A 3,721-nucleotide genomic window follows, 5' to 3' on the forward strand; every position below is an offset into this window, starting at 1 on the left:
ACCTTTGGGATTTAAATGTTTACATAGCTGAGAAACTGAAGCGGGAGTTTAGACTCTTGAGGACATTTCTCCTCTGCGCCAGAATATGGAGCAGTTTTGAATCTGACAGTGATAAGCATGTAAGTCTAGTATCTTTCATGTCTAAACTTGAAGCTGCTATCAATGAAAGTGCACTCAATTTTCAACCTTATTGTCGTAGATCGGGCAGAGTAATGAGTAAAAAGCTGTTTAGGTTGTCTCTTCTAGTTCGACGTAGTATCGAAACTTTCAGGCAAAAAATCAACCATTTTTACTTCAGATTCTCTAATATTCTGTTGCAAACTAGTAATTGTCTGATGGGATCTGAGTTGATTGAATTAATGGACTCTGTACTAGAGAATCTGGTTGATTTTCTTCTCTGCATCCATGGAGATGATGGTCAAGTTCTACTAGAACTAAGCAAAGACCTGCAGCAGAAGCTAAGATTCTTCCAAAGTTTGATTCGCTTCAGTGTGTCACGAGTTGTGAGCAGAGGCAATCGAGTTGTTGGCAATCGGGAGCTGCCATATCTCACATCAATCTTGTGGCTCTGAATGCAGCACGCATCTTTTCCGTATGTTGGTTAGACGTAAAAGATGAACAAGTGTTGAATGAAGTGCAAAATAAGATTTTGGAACTGCTACAGATGATCAACCCCGTTGATCCTCCAGTCCGTGAGATTTACATGCAAGTCCTCATGGGTTCAAATTTATCAGGATCATCATGCACTATGAATAAGGAGATGAATAAGCACATATTGGGACGCTTAGTCGATGCTTTCCTGGGTAATCTTTGGGAGATACTTAACTGCAGTACCAGTTTAATGGATTCTAAGACAGATGAAATACATAGAGTCTACGAGGGACTGAGATTCTTGAGAACCATTCTAGAAAACCAGTATGAGAACTTTGATGATCTACCTGAAAAAATGAAGGATATTATTGGAGCTTCTATTGGTGAGGCAAGAAATGTGATTTACTCACTTTTTAAGCACGAACTGAAAGAGGGTTCTGCCAGGGAAATGGATATTGTTCTCTTTGCTTTCCAAGAAAACATTAAGCTTATTGAGGCAGAAGTATCCGACAAATATGCAGTAACAGAAACATTTCAATCACCCAGTACAATCCTGGAAGATATTAAGCTTGTTAATATAGAAGCTATAGAGATTGATGATGAAAATTACAGCTTTGAAGCTGAAAAGACTATCCAGGCCTTACAGCATTCACAATCACAAAGGACTATACCAACATTCAATCAAGTTGTGGTGGGATTTGATGATGAGGCCGAGCAAATAATCTGCCGACTTACAAGAGGATCGGGACAGTTGGACATTGTTTCGATTGTTGGCATGCCTGGACTGGGTAAGACAACATTAGCTAACATAGTTTATCATGATCCTTTCATTATATGCCACTTCCAGATTCGTGCTTGGTGTTGCATTTCTCAAGTATATGGAAAGAAAGATGTCTTAATTCAGATATTGGTTTGCATTCGTCCTGTGGGTGCTAATGAATATTCTGGGATGAAAGAAGATGATCTTGCTGAAGAGCTCTATCACAGATTGAAGGGATACAGGTACCTTGTTGTTCTGGATGATCTTTGGGACATTGAGGCCTGGAATGGGTTGGAAAGGTTGTTCCCAGATGACGCCAATGGAAGTAGAATTCTTTTAACAAGTCGAATTTCTAAGTTGGCTTTGGAAGTTAAACCTGCAAGTAGACCTCTCCATCTCCGCCAACTTACCGATGATGAGTGCTTGGAATTACTACAGAAGAAACTAATAGAAAGAGGAGGATATCCTCCGGCACTATTGCTACTTGGAAAGCATATAGCAAAAGGTTGTAAAGGGCTACCTCTAACAGTTGTGATCGCAGCTGGAATTCTTGGAAACTTAGAGCAAGATGGTTGGGAAAAAGTGGCAGAAAGTCTTAGTTCAAGCAGTGTTTGCGGCACAGAACATTGCATGCATATGTTTGAGCTGAGCTACAAACATTTACCTAATTATTTGAAGCCATGCCTTCTATATTTTGGAGTATTTTTAGAAGACCAAGAGATTCCTGTTTGGAGATTGATGCGGCTGTGGATTGCTGAAGGCTTTGTGCAAAAAACAGAGGTAAAGAGTCTAGAGGACATAGCTGAGGACTATATAATGGATCTGATAGGGAGAAGCTTGGTTATGGTTGACAAACAAAAATCTATTGGTGGAGTGAAAACTTGCCGCATTCATGACTTGTTGCATGAATTTTGTCTAAGAAAAGCCAAAGAAGAAAATTTTCTGCAGTTGAGACGTGGTTATGCTGGACTCTCTAATTTTGATGAGCCAAGTAATACTCGTCGGTTGTCTATTTATTCTAAAGCAAAGCATTTTCAGAAATCAAGGCTATTTTGTCCCCTTCTAAACTCTCTACTGGTCTCCAGTCAGAGTGAGAACTATGCAATACCATACAATTTCTCATTTATTTTGCGCATGTTTAAACTTCTGAGAGTGTTGGATTTGGGAAAACTTAATCTCGGTTTTGTTTTTCCTGGTGAAATTTCATTGCTTGTTCAGTTGAGGTACTTGGCATTTGGGGGTAGCATGACTTCCATCCCATCATCAATAGCAAGCCTCTGGAACCTGGAAACGTTGGTTTTAAAATTATCGCCAGGTAGTCTTTTTCTCCCGGATACTATTTGGAATATGCGGACATTGAGGTACCTCCATGGAAGTGGTAGCTTTCTTGATCTTAGTTTGGCCAAATATAACTGGGAGAGCTCCTCAGATTTGTGTAACCTCGACACTATGTCGGCTCTTGTGCTTGATTTGGGGCAAAGCATGGATAAGATAATGAAAAAGTTTCCAAATATCCGCAAACTAAAATGCAGTCTCCGGGAAACAGAAGAATCTTCTGGGGATTGGAACAAGGTTGTGGCAATTGACTTTCTATGGCGACTGGAGTCACTCAAGCTGTCTTTTTATCATGTGAACAAGAATCATTATGAGTACCATTTCCCCTTGAATCTTAAAAAGTTGACTCTTGAATCATTTCCCTGGAGTGCGATTTCCTCAATTGGAAGACTACCTAATCTTGAGGTTCTTAAATTACTGGGAGCAAAAGGCTACAGGGTAGAAATATGGAACATGGAAGAAGGGGAATTCCCTAAACTCAAATTCTTGAAGTTGGAGGCCTTGCCCGTTGTCAAGTGGACATGCTCCAGTGATCATCTCCCTTGTCTTCAGAAATTAATTTTGCACCGCTGCATGGAATTGGAGGAGCTACCTTCTTGTTTGGAGGAAATTCCAACTCTTGAATTGATTCAAGTACATCGGTGTCCAGGTTCTGTTGGAAATTTGGTTCAACAGATTAAAGAAGAGCAGATGAACTGGGGAAATGTGGATCTGAAAATCCTTATTTTAGAAGAGATTTAGAATCTTTCTTCATCGGTAAGCTCAGATTCAGATGCAGAGGGCTTTTGAGTAGACCTGTCTAGAACTATTAGAAGCATCAACTTCTTGCTGCGTGTAATCCACATATGTAAAGGAAGCTGCTTCAATAACAAATGAATGTACTATTTGGCAAATTGATTACCATACTGCTGATGATGGATGTAACTTATGCCAGATGATTAAATCTGTAATTCGTTACAGATGGCAATGTCTAATATTCTGCTTTCATGTGCCATGCATTTTGTTGATCTTGTTTCCCTACATTGTGAATAGTTG

The 3,721-nt window shown here is 39.7% G+C and overlaps 1 protein-coding gene across 1 annotated transcript; it reads left to right on the forward strand.

The window, feature by feature from the left end:
• The first annotated feature begins 664 nt into the window (after positions 1-664).
• On the forward strand, positions 665-3,427 carry LOC113774014 (putative late blight resistance protein homolog R1B-16). Its single transcript, XM_027318594.1, has one exon. It carries the CDS (start codon positions 665-667, stop codon positions 3,425-3,427), a length of 2,763 nt encoding a protein of 920 aa, XP_027174395.1.
• The last annotated feature ends 294 nt before the right edge of the window (positions 3,428-3,721 follow it).

This window comes from Coffea eugenioides, chromosome 6, assembly GCF_003713205.1.
Source record: "Coffea eugenioides isolate CCC68of chromosome 6, Ceug_1.0, whole genome shotgun sequence".
NCBI classification, from domain to species: domain Eukaryota; kingdom Viridiplantae; phylum Streptophyta; class Magnoliopsida; order Gentianales; family Rubiaceae; genus Coffea; species Coffea eugenioides.

What these genes read in the sequence shown, in the direction of transcription:
- LOC113774014 (XM_027318594.1), top strand. Translation starts at nt 665, where the DNA reads ATGATCAACCCCGTTGATCCTCCAGTCCGTGAGATTTACATGCAAGTC.